This window comes from Electrona antarctica (assembly GCF_951216825.1).
Source record: "Electrona antarctica genome assembly, chromosome: 8".
Classification (NCBI taxonomy): Eukaryota; Metazoa; Chordata; class Actinopteri; order Myctophiformes; family Myctophidae; genus Electrona; species Electrona antarctica.
The window spans coordinates 3,090,937-3,112,577 of NC_136789.1; the positions used below are offsets into that span (position 1 = coordinate 3,090,937).

The following is a 21,641-nucleotide window of genomic DNA, read 5'->3' on the forward strand; positions in this document are numbered from 1 at the left end:
AAGACAGCAACAAATAGCATGTTATTTCAAAAAGCCACATAAACCTTTATTTTTTATTTTTGTTTTATTCAGTCACACCAGCATTTGATTTGTCACAAAAATGACATAATTTAAAACATTTTTTAAATATTTTTCTTTTTTGAAATTGTACATGTCACAATGTGCCATTAAATAAATCTGCTCTACATTGTTTGACTAACATTCAAGTTGATCTGTTACATCCACTACTGGCCAACCAAGTCAAGTTTTAACCAGCACCACTCCCCTGTGTAACTGTACCTCCCAGCTCTGAGCTGGAACTGGTGTCTTAACCAGCACCACTCCCCTGTGTAACTGTACCTCCCAGCTCTGAGCTGGAACTGGTGTCTTAACCAGCACCACTCCCCTGTGTGACTGTACCTCCCAGCTCTGAGCTGGAACTGGTGTCTTAACCAGCACCACTCCCCTGTGTGACTGTACCTCCCAGCTCTGAGCTGGAACTGGTGGCAGTGCAGATGAAGGGAAGACGGAAAGGTGGTGATTATGACCCCTTAGGACAGTGGTTCTCAACATTTTCAGGCTGTGACCCCCCAAAATAATCACATTTGAACTGACAAGCACTTTGTGTCATGCACTTCAATATTGTTGCGATGAAGATCGGCTAGTTTGTTGATTACTTTTTCTTTCTTTCTTTCTTTCTTTCGATTTGAGCATTTTGAGGTATTAAAAAGGTCTTAAGTTCTTAAATGGACACTTCACTGTCATCTGGGGACCCCACTGGGGGTCCTGACCCACAGGTTGAGAACCACTGCAATAGAGACAAGAGTTTGTGCAATAACGTGGCTAGGAGGAGCACACACGAGTGGTCCTAATTCATTTTAGCGTGTCAGAGAGGAAAGGTAGGTAGATAATAAGAAAGAGGGGACAAACCGATAAAGGAACATAAAGGAAGATAAAGCAAAACAATGAGGAATGTTTTTCTTTTACTTTACATAAAACTATAGCTTCAATTAGGGCTGGGCAATATATCAATATATATATTGTCAATATTGTGATATGAGACACAGATAGGTATCATAATATCATGCTGTTGTTTCGTTTCCTGGTTTTACAGAAAAGTGAATTTATGAACTTACATTACTGTTCTAGCTGTTCTATTATTTTCCGTACAACCTTAGTAATTATATATGATGATATATATTTATCAATTATATTATATTTATCAAAACCCTGTTTAAATTATCAGTTTAAATATAATAAAATAAATACTTTACAGAATTTACACAAAATATTATTCGTGAAATCACCAATAGCCATCCCCACAACATTGTCACTATATTGATATTGAGGTATTTTGTCAAACATATTGTGATTTTTCCCATATCACCCAGCCCTAGCTTCATTATGCAAGAAGATAAAAGGGAGAAGCATCAAAGCATGAGAGTTCTGCTCAATAACATTTCTTCTACATTCCACAAGTCCTAGAGTTAATTCATAGTTTCCTTTTTTGCGATATGTTTCTCAATAGAAGACTGACGTTTACAAATCCAGCTAACCTTTTGTTCTCTTATGAAGAGCTTATCACCAAACATTCTTCCGACAAACACCAAAACACAATGGACATGGAATAATTACATGCCGTTGATAACACAGTCTTTCTCCTCTAACACAACATACTGTAACACATGGCGAGGGCAAGTTGACGGCTACACAGATGAAGATCAATTGTACAGTAAAGTTCATTATTGATGGCTCTGTAGAGATGTTGTGCTTTGAGCAAATGGAATGAAAACACACAGTATGCCCTACAGAAGATAAAGAACACATAACTAGGATGAGGAATAAGGAAATGGGGTAGATAAACTATTGCCTATTGTATACAAAATGCCCTAAAAGGCTTTGTTAAACAGTGTCACCAATTCTGTCTGTAAAACGACTATGTATAATTTGTTATCAGACATGCATTCTAACAGACACTCCTACAAAACACAAGGAATATCTGAAAAAATCCATAAAACCACACGCAAAGACCCAACAAGGATAGTGTGTGTTTACATGTCTCTCTGTGTTCTCTATCTCTTACACACACACACACACACACACACACACACACACACACACACACACACACACACACACACACACACACACACACACACACACACTCGGAGGAATATAATTAAAAAACCTCTATGAAACCAAAATACATAGTTTTTCTGAATTTTGTAGATATATAGATTTATTTGCCTTGCAAGAGTGAAAATCTAAGATTTCATATACGTTACAGAACATGTTACTTCATAGGATAACGTAGCTGGGTTTGACTGGCTACCAAAGAGTTTGGTATCCACTTATGTGGTAATCAGTGGAATCGATGGCAGTGCTATTATAAATGCTACACTTCCTGTGTGTGTGTGTGTGTGTGTGTGTGTCCTCCGGCTTTGATACGCACGATCAATAGAACAGTAAGTAGATATACATATTAGCTAGCCTCACACAAGCACGCGCGCACACACACACACACACACACACACACACACACACACACACACACACACACACACACACACACACACACACACACACACACACACACACACACACACACACACACACACACACACACACACACACACACACACACACACACACACACACACACACACTCTCTCTACAATTTATAGATATCTTGCTGGGCGGTTCTGAATGGCATTGTATTATGATCAGCAGGACCACTGCTGCTCAGTGGAAAAGACAGACAAAGACAGAAAGAAGTGAAGGTGGTGGTGGTGGTGGTGGGGAGAACAGGAGATAGACGAGACACAATGTGGGATTTGTGGGACGTGAACTCCACCAACCCCACCAGAGTACAGAAGTGGTATCCTGTCAGTTAGTCCAAACATCCATCTGTCCATCTGTTCAGAGGCCCCCGGGGGCCCTTTAAGATCCACCACTGTAGGAGTAGTCTGCCTTGTTATGCATCACCAGCTTGTTGTCCACAAAGTAGAAGCTGTCCGACTGCGTCTCATATGGGTGCAGCATCATTTCTCTCACTGCAGGGGGCGACAAAGAGAAAAAAAGATGAGAAAGTCTTGGATACAAAGTTAGTTTACTAGTTAACAAAACGTGTGTGCTAGTTACTGTGTCTGTGTGTGTGTGTGTGTGTGTGTGTGTGTGTGTGCATGCGTGTGTGCGTGCGTGCGTGCGTGCGTGCGTGCGTGCGTGCGTGCGTGCGTGCGTGCGTGCGTGCGTGCGTGCGTGCGTGCGTGCGTGCGTGCATGTACTACTCACTGATGTCTTCTGACAGAGGGGGGAATTCGTAGATGTGCTCACAGGTGTTCTTGCTGCTGGGCATGCAGAAGCCAAACTCAAAGTCAAAACTCTTCAGAAGTTGCTCTCTGAAATAGTGCCTCTCGATCATCCTGAAGTTGTCAATCGGCATGTCTCCCACAGTGAACTCCACCCTGGAAGAGAACAATGGGGGGCGAGTTGGTAGAAAGACAAGGTACTTTGGTTACCTATTAGCTAATGAACTTGTACCATCGTAGGGACTTGTACCATCGTTTGGTCCAACGTGAAAGGTCAGCCTACAGCGAATAGTGCGTTCGGCGGACTGCATAATGGGAGGCGAGCTCCAGGGACTGCAGAACAAGCGGTGTGTAGTCAATGCCCAGTGCATCATCAAGGACCAGCACCACCCAAGTCACCAACTGTTCAACCCTTCACAAACACCCGCGGAAGGACAAGAGGGCCTACCGCTGTATCAAGAGGAGCACCACCAGGCTAAGTAACAGTTTTCACCCGACAGCCCACAGCCAGTCAGATTGCTGATGAAACATGGCATGAGTCTGCGTACGAATGCTGAGCAAGGCATGAGTCTTGCTCAGCAGCCTGATGAGGCTGACAGGTGATGTCATTAGGCTGGCCCCTAGACCTTTTTTTGCTCTTCCTGAACCTACTGTGGATTATACCAGCCTAGGGACTAGTTGACTTGGACTTTAGCTCTTCCTTGAACCACCCATGGACTATACGCACCTTGAATAATGTTGCACCTGGAATAATGTCCTGCACCTTGAATAATGTTGCACCTGGAATAATGTCCTGCACCTTGAATAATGTTGCACCTGGAATAATGTCCTGCACCTTGAATAATGTTGCACCTGGAATAATGTCCTGCACCTTGAATAATGTTGCACCTGGAATAATGTTGCACCTGGAATAATGTTGCACCTGGAATAATGTCCTGCACCTTGAATAATGTTGCACCTGGAATAATGTCCTGCACCTTGAATAATGTTGCATCTGGAATAATGTCCTGCACCTTGAATAATGTTGCACCTTGAATAATGTTGCACCTGGAATAATGTCCTGCACCTTGAATAATGTCCTGCACCTTGAATAATGTCCTGCACCTTGAATAATGTCCTGCACCTTGAATAATGTCCTGCACCTTGAATAATGTCCAACACCTTGAATAATGTCCTGCACCTTGAATAATGTCCAACACCTTGAATAATGTCCAACACCTTGAATAATGTCCTGCACCTTGAATAATATCCTAGCACCTTGAATAATGTCCTGCACCTTGAATAATGTCCAACACCTTGAATAATGTCCTGCACCTTGAATAATGTCCTGCACCTTGAATAATGTCCTGCACCTTGAATAATGTCCAACACCTTGAATAATGTCCTGCACCTTGAATAATGTCCAACACCTTGAATAATGTCCTGCACCTTGAATAATGTCCAACACCTTGAATAATGTCCTGCACCTTGAATAATATCCTAGCACCTTAAATATTATTCGTTGCTGTCGGAAGGAAACCACCTAACTCGAATTTGTAGGTTTTTTATTTTTTTATTTTATTTTTTGCATAAATCAGTGCTATTGAACACCTTTGACGTCTGTGTGTTGTATTGAAAATATTGAACCAATGAAAAGTAGTAAAAAGTGCTTCGGACACAACCTCTGAACTCCATTGGACCCTCAAACTGTCTGCTAAAGCAACTAACTCCACCACCTCTCCCCCTCTCATGGAAGTAATTGACAATATATAAAGTCACCAAATTTGATGAGGCAGTATTGCTTTGTTGCTCAAAGCAATACTCTTTGTTATTCTTGGACAAAGTGACATAATGGGAACTACGCACAAAAACTAATTTCACCCACTTCTTTTTAAAACTGATGACAATAAATCAGATTCTGAATTTTAATGCAGTACTTTACTGGTTACGAGTCTACGACACACACGCACACACACACACACACACACACACTTACGTGGCTCCCACTTGTCGCAGTCGGAGAAAGGCTGGGGTGAACTGATACCGGACAAAGCGGCCGGCATTTGGATCAATATCCTTCCTCTCTCCTGGTCTTTCTGAGTTTAAGAGTAAAGTATCAATAATCAACCCATTCAATTCACATACGTTTGTGTGTGTGTGTGTGTGTGTGTGAGAGTGTGTGTGTGCGTGCGTGCGTGCGTGCGTGCGTGTGCGCACATGTGTGTTTGTGTGTGCATAAGAATACAAGTGCTGAATGGAGCTACTCAGTGGCCAACTGATTTTAGTAGCCTACTGTTCAGTGTTCATACAACTGTATGAACATGTGTTGGCCCGGTTTCCCAAAGGACACCTCTTACACCATGGTGTAAGAAGTGGTGTTGCACATGCTCAGTTGCTCCTCTAGGCCGCACACAGAAGTCTGTGAACATAGACATTCCGTGCATAGATGTGCCACGCAATGGTAATATATATATATATATATATATATATATACATATTTTTTAAGTAAAGAGCCTACTGTCAGCTGTCCAAATATTATTAAATTAAATTTCAGAATAGTAGACCTGAGGCCTACCATACCAGGCCTCAGGCCTGAGGCCCACCATTGCGCACGGAATGTCTATGTTCACAGGCTTCTGTGTGTGGCCTAGAGGAGCAACTGAGCATGTGCAACACCACTTATTACACCATGGTGTAAGAGGTGTCCTTTGGGAAACCGGGCCATGTATGTGAAGCAGGTGGTTGCTGTAAAAAAGCATATTTGCTCAGTAAATATTCTCAATATGCCTACATTTTATTAATAAAAAATAATATATTAAAACACGGCTTAGTATTTATGGATCGGACATAATTCTGTAAAATGTTTATACTGTAAATATAGTACTGACAATTGCTCTACAAACCTCCTTAACAACAATTCAAATTTGCACCTCCTTGTATATTATGTTTATCTACTGAAATCAGATTTCTGAATAATTCATACAAAACAAAAATGAGAATCAGAAATTGCTCAAGGTTAAGGGGGGGTGATGATGAGAGATGATTATTTTCCCCTTATATTCCAAGTTAGAAATCAAAAGAAATCTATTTCTCATCATTATATTTTTCACATCACTAGAGAATTCCCAGCATTCCCAGAGTGAAGTGTCTGACCTGCAGATGGGGGTTTGGTGATCTCAAACAGCACTGTTCCCGTCTCCATGTCTCTGATCTTGAACCGGGTGAAGTCAATGTTGTATACGTTCTCATCTGGGCCACACAGGTAGTCTGAGAGAGAGAGAGAGAGAGAGAGAGAGTTAAAACATTTGTAACCCTTTGCTTCTCAGGGTCACAGTCCGCGGCCAAATATCAATAATTTTGCAGGTCCTTGACATGAAAACGTTTCAGAACCAGTGACATAGAAATAGATTTTATTTTATTTGTAGAATCAGTCTTATAATCAGGTCTTTTAATATATATAATAATACTTTGGATGCATAAAATCCACTGTTGAGTAGAGTGTCAAGCAGTTCTTCATAGCGCAGTCATCCTCTGTCGCTTAACACGTGCCCACTGCTATGTTGTGGATATGAACACATTTTGTTCCAAGTCTAATCTGATTTAAGCCTGATTTATACTCGTATGCTGGTGTTGCACACATGAGAGTCGCAGTATAGCAATAGCAATCAGCCATGTACCGAGGGAGATGAAAAAGAGATGGTGGGAGTGGGGTATATGAAGGATTTCACAGTTCTCATTGATAAAAGTCTGTTCGTCTATGTATTCTGTTGACATTACCATAGAAACCGTTACCGTACCTTCTGAACTCAATTTGAGATTAAGTGGGATGAAGGCGCAGCTGTCACAAGTAGCACTCCCCAACACTCAAGGGCAGCTTGTTTTGCACTTGCATGGTTTCATAGCACACTGACTGGTCGAGCAACCAGGCTACACTGAAAATGTGGTCCCTAAAATCAGAATTTAGCAAAACAGCGAATGTGCTGTTTTGCCTTTGTTGTTGGCATTTCCAAGTGTAAATGTTGACATCAAATTGATTGCATTGAATCCTCTGCCATAACAAACTGGAATATCACCACCATGCATGCAACCAGGGGAAAACATGAGCATACAAACACAAAAACAATATAAAGCCCTACACACACACACACACACACACACACACACACACACACACACACACACACACACACACACACACACACACACACACACACACACACACACACACACACACACACACACACACACACACACACACACACACACACACACACACACACACACACACACACACACACACACACACACACACACACACACACACACGTCACTGTGGTATGAAAGGGAAGTTATTTTTACTCCTCTAATCCTTCCTGCCATCACCAGGCGGTGACACTGCTGATTAGCGTTCCTCTGCTCAGCACATACTTCCTGGTTCCTCTTCCACCTGATGGCAGACAGGTTAACGACAGAATCTATCTCCAGAAAGGAACCTGCACCACCCCACGCCCCAGCTCACCCTGGCAACTGCCTCAGCTCACGAAACGCAGCTGCAAAAATGAAAAACAAAGCTAACCCTAAACGGAGAGAGAGTCAGGGGACTAATTCAATCGCTTGAGGGCATTCAGATTTTCTGACAGGGCGGTGGAAAGAGGCAGGAAAACCAGAGTGTAGCGAGAGAGCGAGAGAGGCTGTGGCTCAGTAGAGCAGGTCGTCCAATGACCCCTGGGTCGGCGGTTCGAATCCCGGCTCCTCCTGTCTACATGTCGAAGTGTCCTTGGGCAAGACACTGAACCCTACATTGCCTCCAATTGGTCGGTGTGAGCTTGCCACCATTGGTGTGTGAATGTGGGAAGTGAGGACACTGGCGTCGACTGTTCGCTGCTTCACCTCCCAATGTATGAATGAATGAACCATTGTCAAGTGCTTTGAGCACTTGAAAAAGCTCTATAAAATGCAATTCATTATTATTATTATTATTATTAAATGGCACAATGTGTGACACGGATCATGAGCTGGATTCAAACTTGTGACACGAGCGAATGGGTCATCTGTGTCCATACCTCAATACATACTCAGTGGATGAGCGACCAGGGCAGCACTGTTTCATTCCAGTGTGGCCTATTGGTGTGAATTCTTTTTTTTTTTTTTTTTGCCTTTTATTGATAGATGCCTGGACAGCCCAGGCCATGGGTGTGAATTCTACCAATCAGTCCAACCATCGGGAAATGTGTTCCAGGCTGAAGATTGAATCTGGCTCAGTTAGTAGCATCACGCCAAGCTAGTGACCAATCTTGCAATTTACCTTTTTATATTATTTGTATTTTATTTTATTGTTTGGGGGTAAATGTTTCATAAACTGTGGGGATGTTAACCAAAAAGGGTGCGCAGCGTTAGTCCGACGCCCCAATAGTCCATAAACCAATACCCAATAGGTCCTTACAAGCAAGCAAGCAAGCAACATTGTATTATAGTGTATTTGTACAGACAATAGTTGGGGTCACACCTCCTAGTAAGCTAGTACCCAGAAACAGTCCTGTAAGCCTTGATTGTTGGTGGTTTGAATGTGAAATTGTGAATGGCTGTTAATTTGCCAAAGTGTGTTTGCGTGCGTGCGTGCGTGCTCTTTTCCACCTTTCAGGAGGTTACAAATGCTCCCTTCCTTGCGTGTGTACTGTATATTGCGCTGCTACTTGTGTCTGATGTAATACAGTGTGACACCATGCCTCTCTATCAGTGGGTGTGCAACGCTAGCGTCCTGAAAAACAATTAACACCACGTCTCCACACAGCTCTGACACAGTACTCACTGATACACAGGAAGCACCTGCTGTTTCATGCTGGGTCCTGTCATACACTTATAAACACACAAATACGCATGTGATTTTGCACATGCACGACCTTGGTGGCCTGTTGGAGGATGACACAGTAAATGCAATGCTTTATCCTGCTGAATGTTTTTTTAGCGACGGAACTCCAAGGACAACGATTCCGTCAATCCGTCCACAACTTTGGTCCCCAAACTGTAAATATATCTCGAAAACGAGTAGCTGGATTGTAGGGCTTCACAATTAAAGGAAAACTATTTAAAAGATTGAGATTTTTTGGCTTTCACTATTTTCAAGAAATGAAGAAGACGCCCGAGGGCGAGAAGCGTGCACGCATCCGCCTGGGTGACAGCAGACTGCTGGGCGAACGCTGGCGCTTTTGCATGGGGGGGGTCAGATCAACATATGGAATGAATTCTGTACTACACATATGGAGCGTGTCTTGAGTGTACATATAAGGACCTTTGGTCGCAATAAACAGTACACTATTGATTTTGGTGGACTTCTCTAATGCCACACTTAGGCCAAAATGTCTGCTTGTACAAATAACTTGCACATATACTGTACATACTCTATTATTTTGGAAATGTTCCTTTTTTAATGTTTTGTCCCATTAATGAGAGCATTGGTCAGCTGTAGAGGGTATGCGCGTTGACATCATCACCAGGAAGGCCTAGTGGAAAAAAACTACTTTCTGGCCCTGCTCATATACATCCAAACAGAAAAGTCCTATCTGATTGCATTAAACAACTTTAAACTCACTTTGCCACTCACTTTATGCATGTTCAATTGTGTATACCCTCTTTCAGGAAACAATGGCAGTCAGTTCAAATCTATTTGTACTTTGCTGTACTTTTGCAAGGAGCAGCACAGCCTCTAAAAGCCTTGCAAGCGGCGCTTTTATGGGCCGTCCACACCAAGCATTATAACAAAGTGCAACAAATTATAAAGATATTTGTTTTAAAAGATCTTTCTAACTCAAGCGGATGTTAGACTCCACACCACAACTACAGTATATTGAAGACAGCGGTGAACAATATAGTTATAGTTGTGGACATAAGACTCCTAACTTTCGTTGCTGTTCAAACTTACATTCAGTCCTGATTAATCTAAGTATTGATCTTTCTTCCTGTCCTGTCCTGTCCTTGTCCTGTCTACCATGCAGAGAAAAGCACCATTATGAGACCATTCCAAGTCAGATGGTTTGGGGCACCATATGCCCTGAATCAACCTAGTGAATGTATTAAGCTGAAGCCAGTTTGCTTTGCACGAGGTGTCTGGTGTAGCATAATCTGGCTATAGCCAGATGGTATACAAAGGGTGACCTTGTATTCCTCCCTAGTGCGGCCTTTACGAGTGGGTTACGTTTACGCATGGGTTAAGTGGGGTTTAGGTCAGGATAAGGATGCAGGATGACTTAAAATGAATACCTCTTGCCCCCAAACCATTCTAGAAAAGAGTACTTGCAGGTTGCGACGTGTTACGTTAATTAAATGACGTCACAGAACTTGTTTATAATAAAATGACTCTCACCCACTCACTTCTCCTCTACTGGCTGTTCCCATGAAGTAACACTCCTCTACTTGTTTCCCTGTGTGTGTGTAGCCAGTTATTTCTAGTTATTTTTTACCCTTTTTTCATAATGCCCCTAACCCTCCCTCACACATTTCTGTTGTTTTGGCACCTACTGGTGCACCTGCCAGTGAGGAGTCGTCACAGGGAGAATGTAGCACCTTTGTCCTACTCCTCCAATTCAACACATCTCCTGCACTGACAGGCGAAGCAAAGCCTCAGCCCGTAGGAGTTGCTAGCGCAGTGACAAAGATTGTCCTCCCTGTCTGGGTTCCCTGCCCCAAACACAGCAAATTGTGTCGTATAGACGTTCAGCCAAGCTGGATGCGCTTCAGAGGATCCGTATTTGGTGGGCATGTACTTCACCCCTGTGCAACACAAGCGACTGCCAGATCAACGTCTTCATTTTAAATGAATTCTCCTTTACCACAGGAATGCAATCCTGCTGGTCTCACAGAAATCCTGATACAATGTCAGCCAATTACAAATATTGGTAACACTTTCTATGAAGTCCATGTCTATAATACTTTGCAAACATACTTATAATTTAAGATGCCCCATGGGACACTAAGGGCCGATTCATACTCCTATTTTAGAGCCGAATAAAAGTCGGTACGGCTCTGTAGAGCCTACAATGTGACGTCATTTGATGTTCGGGGGGGTGGGGACCGTCCTAAAGTCGGCTCTTCGGTGCGACTGAAAATTTCTGACGAGCCGAAATCATTTCGGCACTACAGCGCCGAAACAGCGGTAAAATAGGAGTATGAATCGGCCCAAACATTGACCAGCAGAGCTGAAGTTACACATGGGCAATGCAGAGAGTGAGAAAGCAGATTCTTCACTTTTCCCAAATTCAAGCTGTTTATTAGCCTTTCTGTGAAATCTCACTCGGGTGGAGACAGGATCTGGGCACACCTAAGATTCCAGAAGAAGCTGTCTTTTGCGTAATTTCCGGGTTTTTAGACAGCTGGTGGATGGAAATGAAGCTCCACCCACGCGGCAGGTTGCCGCGTCGGCCAGATTCCCGGAAAAGCTTGCCCCAGCGGCATTCTACTGCATTCTACAGTGAACCAAGGGATGAGTGCCATGGTTAATTGATTGGCAGGTGTTTCCAATTATCTAATTGTTCTCATACACACAGAACAGAAAAGAGAATGCCATTTAAACCCCAAATGAACAGTTGCTTATTTTATTTTTATTTTATCATCTCACACCAATTCTTTACCACTGTTACTTTTGTTTTAGTTTTTTTTAAATACAGTGTCAGTTATCAAGGTTTCCCTTACTACTGCATTTTATCAACTGGCCCTTGGCCCCGGCCTCTTATTTTACTAATGTGGCCCTCAGGTTAAGCACAATAAAGCGTGGATAGACCAGGAGAACTGTATGTGTCCCATTTAATGGCCATATACAGAGATCTCTGCATCTGTCTGTCTGTCTGAGTCCCTTTTGTTCCCATGAGTCCCTTTTATGCCCATGTAAACTATAGAGATGTAATCTGATGTCATCAATATGGCAACTCGTCATACAATTTAGGCATTTAGCAGACGCTATTAATCACAAGGTAATTCATCAAATGCATAGAAATAGTCATCTAGCATCATAAGTAAAACAAGAATAAACTATCATCAGGCTAACAGTAGAATATCCGTATATTAAAACTATAAACACTATAGGATGGTATCTGTCTACATAACATGCTATCTCTAAATTAAAATTTTAGCCTTTGCATAAGCCTGCAAGGTCGTCGAGGCTAGGGCAAGTGCTACGGGCTAAGGTAGAGTCTGAAGAGGTGAGTCATCAGACTACGGCGGAAGACTGTCTGCAGTTCTAATTGCAATGGGGAGTTCATTGTCATAGTATTGACCTCATGCGCGCGCGCGCACGCACGCACGCACGCACGCACGCACGCACACACACACACACACACACACACACACACACACACACACACACACACACACACACACACACACACACACACACACACACACACACACACACACACACACACACACACACACACACACACACACACACACACACACACACACACACACACACACACACACACACAGCTGTTGTCACAAAACAACTTTTCGTTCACACTTTATTTTTTACTTTAACAAAATTAAATAACATTTAACATGAACAACAGGGGTCAAGACCTGCAGGCTTTGAGTCCAACAACTGCATAACTTAAAGATAAGACTGTTATTGATCCCACCAAGGACAATACAGCTGCTTAAGAATACAGATTACAGGGTATTGAGGGTAATATGTATTCTAGGATAAAGGTTATTCAACTATATTTACTATGCAGCATGGAAAAAATAACTTCAATTTGGGACAATGATTGTTAAGTCTGGGACATGTTGAAAGTAGAATTTGGGACAGTTGAAGGACACTGAGGAAAAAAAGTTTTGAGCCCTGAATAAAGGACTTTAGAGTCATCCATCCACTTCTGTAGACCTATTGAATCTGTAACATCCCCAAAGATAGCCTGTGCACTTATATACATTTATATATACACAGTATATATAATAATACACACACACACACACACACACGTGTGCGTGCATCTGTTAATTCTGATCTTCATGCAAGTTTGCTTTGACTGTGATATCTTCTCATCATGCTGTATCTGTGAGTTTGTTTGTATTTCAGAAAACTTGAAGGGTTTCTATCACTGACTGCTTCCTTTATCTTGTGACATTTCTTCAATAAAAATTGTTTAAAATTCAGTACTTTCCTTTCTTACCCTGCTCTGTATTCTTAAGCAGCTGTACTGTCCTTGGTGGGATATTATCTTTAAGTTACGCAGGTCTTGACCCCTGTTGTCTTCATGTTAAAAGTTGTTTTGTGTGTAACCGTGAAGGGTTGTGGTTTGGAGTTTCTTTAACACATCCCTCACAGTTACCGTAACTAGAAAGTGTTAATAAATCTATCAATGTGGGTGTTATGAGGACGATAAAGACAGAAACAAAGAAACAAGACAGACAGACAGACAGACAGACAGACAGACAGACAGCGAATGAGTGAACAGGAATAAAACATACAGTACAGACAACCCACAACAGAAATAACACAGTACAGTACATCTACATCACATACTGTATCATGTTGTCGTCTGTTACAGCAAACCACAAGCAGCAGCCAGGAGGAAGTCTGTATATATACTGTCTCTCTTTCTCTGTCTCCCACTCTCTCCCTCTCACGCATGCACGCACACACGCACGCACACATACATACTTTTTATAGGCTCTATTTTTCAGACACATTTTCTAGCAGAAACCAATTACATTACAAAATCTAGCGTTTTTTGTATTGTCATTCTCACAGCAATATGCAGAAGCCATTAGTGGCCACGCTATATTCCCTTCTTGTCGGCATCACCTAGCAACCATGTATGCAGGAGGCTGACTGGTGACTGCCTGCCTCTGTCCCCTCTATACAGACTCCTCAGGAGGCTGACTGGTGACTGCCTGCCTCTGTCCCCTCTATACAGACTGGTGACTGCCTGCCTCTGTCCCCTCTATACAGACTGGTGACTGCCTGCCTCTGTCCCCTCTATACAGACTCCTCAGGAGGCTGACTGGTGACTGCCTGCCTCTGTCCCCTCTATACAGACTCCTCAGGAGGTTGACTGGTGACTGCCTGCCTCTGTCCCCTCTATACAGACTCCTCAGGAGGTTGACTGGTGACTGCCTGCCTCTGTCCCCTCTATACAGACTCCTCAGGAGGTTGACTGGTGACTGCCTGCCTCTGTCCCCTCTATACAGACTCCTCAGGAGGTTGACTGGTGACTGCCTGCCTCTGTCCCCTCTATACAGACTCCTCAATTATATTCAAATATAACCCAGTGGTTCCCACACCTTTCAGCTCGACACCAAAAAAAAGATACATTTGGTGTTTCAACGGAACGACTCAAACTCAGTAAAAATACATTATAGGTCAATAACTTAAGCCTTGCTTTACATAAGAGTGGAAAATATATGAATATTTAGGAAAAAAATAATTTTGTTAAAAAGGTCCATTTGTACACCTACTGGGACAGGTGCGTAGGAGCAGGCAGTCAATGGAAGAGACAAGAAAAGAGAGAGATGACAGTGAAGACACTTATAGAGCAAAACGTTAGGGTCCAACTTGCCTTTATCCAACTGACCTTCATCAGGTATCAGGAATTGATACCTGATGAAGAACCCAAATGTTGTACTCACAATAATTATTAGTTTTTGCTGTAAGTGAAGACGGTGTACGACTTCTTTCCTGAAATTTGTATTTCGGTTATTCTTTTACGTTAGAAAGTATTTTGAAATAATAATTTTAATGTTTTTGTAGGAAACCATTTTTTTTATATATTTACTCACGAGACGCGACGCCATAGAAATAGGTCCCACAAACCAAAAATGGGTCCCCCACCCATTGTTTGGGAACTATACATACCCACTTCTGCCCAAATAAACACTTCTGTCTCAGCTTCGGCATGTCATGAGATCTGTAGTGTCTGCTTCACTGCACTGTGGCTCTTAAGCTTGCACTACAGCTGGCTGTTTCTGTGCATGCTCTGCACACTAACCACCTTCAACCTGGTGTCCCTATTTGAGGCATGTCATTATAGGAAAACATTTTCTAAATTCAATTCATTTTCAAACATTCTCAAAAAATTGCGAAATACTGGTGCACCAACAATAATGGCTGGGCATATTAGTTTGTAAACTAGAAAAAAGTGCCCTTCTGGGCACAGGTCTCCACCAGGAGTGTAGAATCTGAGAAATACAACACTCATCTTGATCACATGACTACAGAGATCATGTGTACTGATTTGCGTGATGTTAAACAACAACAACTAATGTAAACAATGTGTTTTGCCGAAATCGGCCTTATGGTGGCGCTATAACCGGCAGATGTGGAGGGATGCAGGGACAATGTTTTGCCATGGCCTCTATAGGGAGTGCGCATACAAAGTTGTACACAGATCGATGCCGTTGTTGGTAAAATCAGGAATTGCCCGGTTGTAGCGCCACCATGAGGCTGTTTTGGAAAGAATTGAGTGGCATGGCATCCTCGGCCTAGTGGAAATTTGCGTGCATAATTTCATGGAAATTGCACACTGCGTGTGTGATTTGTGGCGTTTTGTTTGAAACGGACCAATCATGCAAGCTTTTGAAGACAATCTTAGCCAATCAGGATGGAATATGGGATTGGGAAATGGTGCAGATCCGTGTTGATGACATGACTATGGAGATAGTGTATACCGAATTGCTTGATGTATGGATGAAATGTGTACGAGTAATCAACAGAAATGTTTTGACCAAATCGGCCTCATGGTGGCGCTATAACAGGCCGTTTTGGAATATTTAGGGCAGAGGTTCGTCGTTGGCTTCCAGGGAGTGTGTGTGCAAAGTTTGGCATGGATGGGGCCAACGGTGCCGGAGATTGACGGACGGACGGACGGACAGACACACACACACACACACACGGACGGAAGGACGGACGGACAGAGTGCAAAACATGCTCTCTCCCCATGCCTTCGGCCTGGTGGAGACTATAATTTACTATATGTGCCTGACAGTCCCACATTTACGCTATAATGTCTAAATCGAGTCAACCTGTACTGGAAGAACGCTTAATGTAACACCTCATCTACACTGCCTACGATGAAATCTCATTAGAAATTAGAATATATGTTTTTCATTTACTGTCCTGACCACAAGCGTTTTCTTCATTTCCTGATTATTATTTCTTTCCATTTTCTGAACAATTTACATATTAGAGTTAGGTGGTTTCTTCCTGACAGCAGATTGTATCCGTATGAAGTTATACCACACAGAATATTTATTTATTAACATTTAAAGAAATACATTAGTATTACTATTTTATATAAGGCTTTCTATTCCAGTTCTTACATTAGCCATTAATTATATTCTGGTCCACCATCTAATAATGGCTCATAAAAAGATTGGCCTGAGGCCAGTCTTACTGCCGACCCCTGGTGTAGCATGTTAAGACCACCGACATATGAAACCATATTAAAGGCTTAGCAGTTATAGCAAAGGCTCATAATGGGATCTAGTTTAATGTAATGTAATTTCCACTGGCACTGTAATTCTATTCTGCCTTGTTGTTGTAATTGATCATGATTCACTGTTGTTTTTATATTGTTACGCACTTTGTGACATTGTCTAAAAAGGTGCTAGGATATAAATAAAGTGTATTATTATTATTATTATCCCACAGTGTAGGACACATAACCTTGTTGATTGGGTTTGGCTCCCTGCATGCCTACTGAGAGCAGCCTTAACAGCCAAGATCCTCATGCAGTGCAACTGCAAATACAGAGATTTGTAGTTCTCGGTTTGTGTATTGTTACCGGGTTGGCTAGCTACGTCACGTGACAGCGATGGGCAAGGGACATAGCATAGCACTGTGGAAGAGAGGAAGCCATTTTTAAATGCTAATCCTCTAAGAGTCTAAGATAAGATAGCAGGGGGTTAGTGTGAATGTTCTGTTTCCCTCCACAGGAGAACCGAGAAGGCAAGATACCTTTTTATTTTTGGGAATTGGCTTCTTCCACCTGTAGCTCTGTCTGAGTCATATAGCTCATCATACTGCAGGTCCTCCCAGTCAAATATTGCTCACAGCTGTGGCAGTTGGCTTATCAACACTCAAACTAAAATGCTTCCATTCAGCCTCCAGAGTGCTTCCTATATTCCTAAAAGTCACGTCAGCTGATGTGGTCACCATAGTGACCCCCAATAAGGCACAGCAAGCTGCCTTTGTCTGGTTTGGAGCTCCAAGGCCTTGTTGGCAAGGAAACTAAAAGTCGGACCACAGCCTCTTACTCGCATAGATGTAATGAATATGTCCCATTGTACAGACAAATTTGACTCTCGTTTTTGTTTGCCATATCCAGATATGGAACATGCATTCATTCTTGCTGACCCCCTTTCACACACACACACACACGTTTCTGTTTTCATGATGTCGTTCACAAAGCGGTGTTACTGTAGCTGTGATTGGTCTACTTTTATTTGGGCCATACAGACATACAGACAAAACCCTGTTCTAGATGGTTCAGCCATCAGCATCAAAATGACCTCGTTGGCCAATGCTATCCACTGTATCCAGATATGAAATGTGTGTTAATGCCAGGTGTGAACGGGGCCTAATGTGGATGTAGGGGACTCAAGGGAGGGCAGGAGTCTGGAACACAGAGATGAGGAGATAAAAAAGACAAGAGGAAAGAAAGCAGATGAAATTAGAAAATTGGGAGAGCAGGAAGGCATGGAACCGATTAATTTAGTCTAACCAAGTCTGCTGAAATAGAGCACGGGTGTAACAAAGGTTTTGTCAGTAATTTGTCATTAATTGACACATTTGACTTAGGTACTGTAGATGCAAAGGAGGCTTAAGAGAAAAGAGGGGTGGGGGACAGAGGGATCAGTGGGATTTTGTAAACGGTGCACAAGTCAAACAACCAAGGAAGAAGCTTTTAACTACTGTATTTCAGTCAGACAACTCTTAGGGCCTGTACAGACGAGGACGATTTCGGTGTTTCTGGGGCAAGTAATTAGCCGATCTGCCCTTTTTGTCACACAGAGACGGCGTTTTGGGGGACTTTAACGGCTAATTTTGAAACTACCTTCCAGAGTGGGAAAGTTTGGAGAAGCGACTTTCACGTCTCCGTGTGTACAGCGAATGCCGCCTAATTTGCTGAAACGGTGATGTCATAGTCCCCTCGCCCCCTCCAAACTAACTAGTGTTAATGGTTTATTTCACCATAACCACTTACATATAAGTATCACAGCTATTTTATATATGCACATAATGTCTATAAATCTCTTCTCCAAAAATAGCCGATCTGCAGCCCGCATGCACGAGCTTGTAGAGGAGCTATTTTTGGAGAACAGATATAAATTATGGTGATTACCAATCCGGAAAGACAAGATTGTTATTGTTACTATTAAATGGTGTAGTGTAGAATAGATTAGTATATAGTCTATACAAGATAGGCAGCACAGCCACCGCACGTTCCTCTCAGGCAGGTCTGACTGCGCAGTTTACAAAGTGCTTCTCTTCTTGGGTGGAAATTAAACATTCTTTGTGTAACTTCAAAACGGCTTTGCATTGAGAGACCACAGGTAGGATAAACACATTGTTTACTGTCCATATTCCTCTATAAACGGCCTGTTTTCACTGTTTCCAATTGCTCTTTTTTTATACTTTTGTATAGCCTATATGCAATGATTAGCGCTGTGCTGCCAATCAATCTAAACGAGCAATTATCTGACATTCAGAGGTGTTGCGCACCAGCGAATATATATTCAATCTCCAAAGTCAAATTCATAAATTCACAATGTACCATGCCGCTCCTCGTTGTGAGCTGTATGATGATCTGAGCGAGAGAAGGGGTGCGCACGCTCTCTCTCTCTCTCTCTCTCTCTCTCTCTCTCTCTCTCTCACACACTTACTTGTGATTGCTGCTGTTTTCAGAAGAATTAATCCAAGGTTTGTCATATATTATGGTTTAGTAGGCATACACTTTAGCTGGTCAGTCAGTGTGTGCAGACTCAGAGAGAGAAGCAGCACTGCTCTGCTCATTAAATTGATATGACCTAGATATGTCATATGCGCATCTGATCAAGATAATTAGTTATTTGGCAACACCTGTGTGAAATACCAACGCTTTCATATAGCCTACTTTTAGAATAAGCTTTTTCTTTTTTTTGGTGGCCATCTACAGGCCGTCCATGTGTACTGCATCTTTATCTTGAAAACGGAGCAGTTTACCGCTCGTGTGTACAGCAAACATAATTAACATAACCGCAATGTAGACGCAGTAAAGTTTTATATCGTTCACAAACTTAGGCGGGGAACAGCCCGCGACGTCCTCGTGTAGTGGCCCTCTTAGAGTGAATTTAGAATATATATTTATTGAGCATAATTGAGCATAGACATATGAAGCATAGATTGGCGTCAGGGCTCTGTCCCTATTCATTCCCTGTAACATTAACATTTTAGTTAAATTATAAGCCAAGTAGAATTACAGGGAATGAATAAGACCCCCATGCAGGGGGATCTAGAAACAGAGCCTGTATACAGGTGGATGCTGGGGAGGCGGTGGGATTTGCAAAAACTTCATGAGCAGCAGGTTAGCAGCGAGCGAGGCAGGGATACATCAGCAGCAGCGGTGCACGACCGCACAGCGGGAGAGAAGCCAGGAATGAGCAGGTAGGCAGATTTAAATAGCCGCTCTGATCAGGTAAAGCGTGCATGTGACTAGTCACCTGATCAGATAGGCACCCTCACGAGTTGTCTGCCTGAACTAGCTCTGCAAGCTTCGCATCATATAACACATATTTCTACAATAAGAGATCATCAATAGAAGGCCCCTCTCAGAGCCGGATTTACCTTGCTGAGGGCCCCCGGGCTGGAGCAAATTTGAGGGCCCCCCTCGCGGGACGCACGATTTGGCCGAGCAGCGCAGCCGCGAGGCTATTTTGTTTTCATTTTGGGGTACCCAGGCCCCTAAAAAGAGAGGCAGGCAGGCAGAAGCTCTCAATGGTTTAACCATAATACAACTAAATACAATAACAATACACACATTTCACTTGAATTGGATTTCACTTTACAATTTTATTAAAAAAAATGTTTTGGGGGGGCCCCCCTAGTCGGGGGCCCCCGGGCTTCAGCCCACCCTAGCCCAACGGTAAGTCCGGCTCTGGCCCCTCTACAGAGGCAACTAGAAAAAGTGCCCTTCTGGGCACAGGTCTCCACCAGGAGGATAGGAGTGTGTGTGATGTTTGGCAAAATGTTTAGGAGAAATATAAACATGTTTTTTTGTTCTTGTGTGTGTGTGTGTGTGTGTGTGTGTATGTGACGGGACTTGCCCTGTTGTAGCGCCACCATGAGGCTGATTTGAACTGATTTGTTCCTCGGCTTAGTGGGAATATGCATGCACAGTTTCACCGCAATCGGACGCTGAGTTGAGGAGTTGTGGCGATTTGTACAAAACGGGCTACTCCTGAAAACTTTAGAAGCCAATCGTAGGATGGATTATCATGAGAAATCAAACATGATGATAAACATGATCACATGATTATGGAGAGCATGTGTACCGATTTGCGTGAAATTTGGATAAAATCTGAGTAAGGATTTAAGTAATATTAGAAAATGTATTTTACATATGTCGGCCTCCTGGTGGCGCTATACAGAGCAGCTGTGATAAATTCCATGCAAACGTTTTTCCTTGGCCTCTAGGGAGTGTGCATACAAGGTTTTACACAGATCAGTGCAGTTATAGGTAAAAACACAAAAAAAACAATTATAGCGCCACCATGAGGCTGAGTTGAACATTTTCAAGTGGAATTTCTTCCTCTGCCTAGTGGGAATGTGCGTGCAAAATTGGACGGAAATCACACGATGTGTTCATGATTTGCAGCATTTTGTTTGAAACGGAGCACTCTAGAGAGACTGTGTGCCAATTTGCGTGATGTTTGGACAAAATCTGCACGAAACGGCCTCCTGGTGGCGCTATAACAGGCCAATGTGAAAACTTTGGGGCAGAGGTTCAGCTCTGGCATTCAGGGAGTGTGTGTGCAGACAGAGTATGGCTGCGATCAAGCCAACGGTGCCAGAGATTAGCTGGTCACAGACGTTTGGACGGACACACGGATGGACGAACACACGGATGGACGGACGGAGTGCAAAACATACTCTCTCCCCATGCCTTCGGCCTGGTGGAGACAATTTCAATTCTGGGACCATATGTTGTTCATTCACCATTCGATCATTGTGTTTGATATCCAAAGGTAAAAGTCAAGTGATGTAAAAGTGTGAAACTGAGGTCAGAAGCTAAAAGTCATACTCAAACTCAACTGGAGAACACACTATAGGCCAGTTCATTAGCTGGTTCACGTTCTGTTTTTAGTATGCCTTCCTGGAGCCCCCTCTCAGAAAGCATGCCTGCATGT

General features: G+C 42.8%; 1 protein-coding gene across 2 annotated transcripts in view; it reads right to left on the reverse strand.

Moving 5' to 3' along the window:
* Positions 1-19: 19 nt before the first annotated feature.
* Positions 20-21,641, reverse strand: part of LOC306928361 (protein unc-119 homolog A-like) — a 29,863-nt gene continuing 8,241 nt past the window's right edge. For both annotated transcript variants that reach the window (XM_079508412.1, XM_079508411.1), the window contains 4 exons: positions 6,420-6,533; positions 5,263-5,362; positions 3,271-3,443; positions 20-3,032 (listed from right to left, as the gene is read on the reverse strand). In XM_079508412.1, the coding sequence (XP_079364538.1) occupies positions 2,920-3,032; positions 3,271-3,443; positions 5,263-5,362; positions 6,420-6,533 (500 nt within the window). In that variant the 3' untranslated portion in view covers positions 20-2,919. The remainder of the gene's footprint in view (positions 3,033-3,270; positions 3,444-5,262; positions 5,363-6,419; positions 6,534-21,641) is intronic.